The 3,403-nt window shown below is 32.6% G+C and overlaps 1 protein-coding gene across 1 annotated transcript; it reads right to left on the bottom strand.

Annotated features, from left to right (window-relative positions):
- Positions 1 to 220: 220 nt before the first annotated feature.
- On the bottom strand, positions 221 to 2,470 carry LOC111641151 (zinc finger CCCH-type with G patch domain-containing protein-like). The gene has a single exon (XM_023387280.1). It carries the CDS (start codon positions 2,384 to 2,386, stop codon positions 860 to 862), a length of 1,527 nt encoding a protein of 508 aa, XP_023243048.1. The 5' UTR covers positions 2,387 to 2,470; the 3' UTR covers positions 221 to 859.
- Between the last annotated feature and the right edge of the window lie 933 nt (positions 2,471 to 3,403).

Raw genomic sequence — 3,403 nt, 5'->3', positions numbered from 1 at the left:
TATACAAGGGGCCTTCTACCCCCTTGTATAATGAAGTTTAAATAGTCAAATACTGGTGTGTTCCTTGTATGACTTGTTGGTAAAATTTGTGCTATGACTAAAAGATCTGTCAGAAGAACGAGTAACAATTAAACAACTAAAATCTTTTTTCTATTTACAATTTTAATAATAATAATTTCAAGTTGGACACAACTCAATCTGCAAAAAAAAAACACACTACCACAAAGTTGTGAGAGATGAACTGGAAATAATATGGCATAAGGTTACAATAAAAAAAAAATACATTGGAAGATAATTGTGTGGCCATCAAATCATAATACACACTTTAAATTTCTCAACAAATTTTATGTAAAGAGAATTTAGTGAATTTTCTTTTGGCAATTTTTTGGATCAATTCCCATATTTAAAAATTTAAAACTTTTGTCATATAAGAACACAATTTTACATCTTACATGTAAAATGTCATATTTTAATTAATGGTAAAGTCTTAAATAACTATAGAATATCATCTATGGTTAATTAACAAACTTTTCTGAAGCTGCTATTTTCAATTTATAAAATAAATTAAAATTTAGCTTTAGAAAATATTTTATTTGTAACTTTCAAATTATTTGTCGTTCTCAAAACTCTTTTATTGGTACTTAGTGTGGTTGATATTTCACCTAATTCTTATTAAATATTACTATATTTTATGAAATTTTTCTATCCATAATTTATTGAGTTTATAGATTATAAAAAGTAAATACATTAGTTTTTATCCTACATAAATTTTTTTGTTATTAAAATTTGATTTTAGTGATGCTTATTAAATACTGTAATTGAAACATCATTTTCTGATAATATAATTTCCTATTTAGTTTTAAAATATAGTAAGTTTGTTATGGTCTTTTCTTGACTTTTGTTCCTTATACAAGTTTCTTTCTTCTTCCTTGAGATTCAATATTGTATTTTTTTGGGCTTCAATACGTCTTTCTAACTGCTGTTGCATAACTCTATCTTTTCTTTCTTTATTTCTATTAAATGCTTGTTGGAGATGAATGAGTTCTTTTTCTGCTCTTTTGATATCTTCATTTATTTTGAGTGATTGCACATTTAAATTCTTATCACTAGATTTCATTATCTCTTGACCTTTATTCAATGTTTTCACATCATTTTTTGGTACTCCAATTTTTTTGTTTAAGAAATCAAAAACAGATCCTTTAGGAACTGTTTCTTTATATCTTTTAATTATAGCTTTTTCCCTTTTCTTTTGAATTTTTTGCATTCTTTTTATTATAGAAAAACAGTCTTTACTTTTAGATGTTTCTCTTAATTCCATACACTTATCTAATGACTTTCCCTTGGGCAACACTTCTGCCTCAATGGGTTCCGTACGACCCTCTCCATTTTTGCCAAGACCCCGACCCCAAACATAGCCCATCCGTGCCATCATTCTAGAACCGAATCCATTTGTATGCTTTTCCCATTCGCCAAACTGTCTAGCCGTCGGATCTGAAGGTCTCCAGTTGACAAAATCTTCCGGCTGATTTCCACTCTCTAAAGATTTACAAAAATCATCATCACTGTCTTGAAATTCACTGTCTTCGATCAAAGTATCAAAACAAGGAAGAATATCTTCTACGTTAACTGTCTGAGTATCATTATATTGTAAATATTTCACGAGATATTTATGATCTTCTAAACAACTTTCTATCCTTGCTTTACACCACAAGTCATTTGAATATTTAGCAAGACAAAGAGAATCCCTTTCTAAAGTAGTAAAATCGGGATCAACAAACTCTTGTAATTCCGACAATTTTACGACGTGACCATGCGAGTACCGACACTTATCATCCGAAAACTTGCATCTTCCATCCAGGAAATACGAACAAGGTTTCATAGCATCACAAATAGGATTGCAGAATAAAACTTTAACCACTAGTTCTTCAGGTAATTCCAAATTTTCTGCTTCGACAGATAAAATAATTGCATTATGATAGTCTTTTTCACCCCACGTTTGACTGAACGGAGCTCTACATTTTCCACCCTCCAGTTTTGAGATTGTTTCTGTCAATTCTTCGTCCAGCTTTTCATCCTCGTTTATTTGAGCTTCGTCCGGTCCTTCAGTATCACCACACAATTCTGCCATTTCGGATTGAAACTTCATATATTCAATATCGATTTGACAAGGATTTTCACTATTTACATCTTGTTTTTCGGAACAATTTTCTTCGTTTAATCCTAAACTTTCTTTACTGAGACGTATCACTTCGATCAAATTTGATTTAAGCGTTAATAAATCATCTCTCTGTTCGTCGTCTTGACAAGAACTTAAAGCACTCTCCACTAATTGAAGCTGCTGTTGATAAACTTCTATAGATGCTAAATCATTCGCATTCGTATCCATTTTCAAGGATTTACAAATAAACGACAACCATGAAAAGTCTAATCACCACTCATTGTCACTAGGGGCACTGAAATCGTTTTATTGTAACGTTGCCAATTCCGTCGATGACGAAATAAAATCGTTCACATTTTGGCAATCAGTATATACAGTATTTTAAATCAAAAAAGAGTAAAAATTATAAGACAATTGAATGAATAAAAAATTAGAAAGTAAACTCGATATATAGATTGTTCTTACATTTTTAACACGTTTATAATTTGTATAAATATATATTATTATTATTATTTAAAAAAACCAACCATTCAATTTTGAAATGGACTTTCTTTTTTTTCATGGTTGGTTGGTTCGTTGGTGTTTTTTGGCGCAAGGGCCACATAGGACAAGCTGCGCCACTATTTTTTTCATCCCATGGGCACTAAAACGACTTATTTAACCACGCTCATCACGGATTCGACCAGGTCCATAGCGAGAGCGACCGGTCGGTGATGAACGGGTCTTTACGTATCTGGGAGAAACCATCTCCCGAAAAATTCCTGGGATTACTCGCCCGGATTCGATCCCACATTCCTGAGCAATAGGCTGCTTCGGCCATCTTAAAAATGGACTAGTTTCATCCAGTTAGCCTCTTACTAATTCCATAAAAACAAACATACTACAGTAGACCCCCCTATAACGCGGTAGATACGTTCCACGTTATACGAATTTCGCGTTGTAGGAATCCTTAAATATATGAGCCAATCACAGCCCGACACGTGTGCAATTTAGGGACTACGGCTGTTTGAAAGGTTTTCTTCCATAAAATTAATCGATTCTTGACTAATTCGACTCAACATTTCCAAAACACGTATAATTTTTTGGGAATAATCCGTATAAACTATGCTATAAACAAAAAATTGTAGGATTACTTACCGAGTGTGCACCGTTCGACGTCGCCATTGCTTAAGCTTGTTTTCGTCGCGGAGCAGCGCACCAAACGGCGGCCGCGATTTCTGATAAGTTATTTTTCTGCGAAAAATT

This window comes from Centruroides sculpturatus, unplaced genomic scaffold (assembly GCF_000671375.1).
Source record: "Centruroides sculpturatus isolate CEXI.00-Female unplaced genomic scaffold, Cexi_2.0 scaffold101, whole genome shotgun sequence".
In the NCBI taxonomy this organism is placed as follows: domain Eukaryota; kingdom Metazoa; phylum Arthropoda; class Arachnida; order Scorpiones; family Buthidae; genus Centruroides; species Centruroides sculpturatus.
The sequence above is the reverse complement of the archived record's forward strand: the minus strand, read 5'-3'. Positions and strand labels throughout refer to the sequence as shown.

Bases quoted from the DNA above. Each gene is read 5' to 3' on its own strand.
- LOC111641151 (XM_023387280.1), bottom strand. From the start codon at position 2,386: ATGGATACGAATGCGAATGATTTAGCATCTATAGAAGTTTATCAACAG.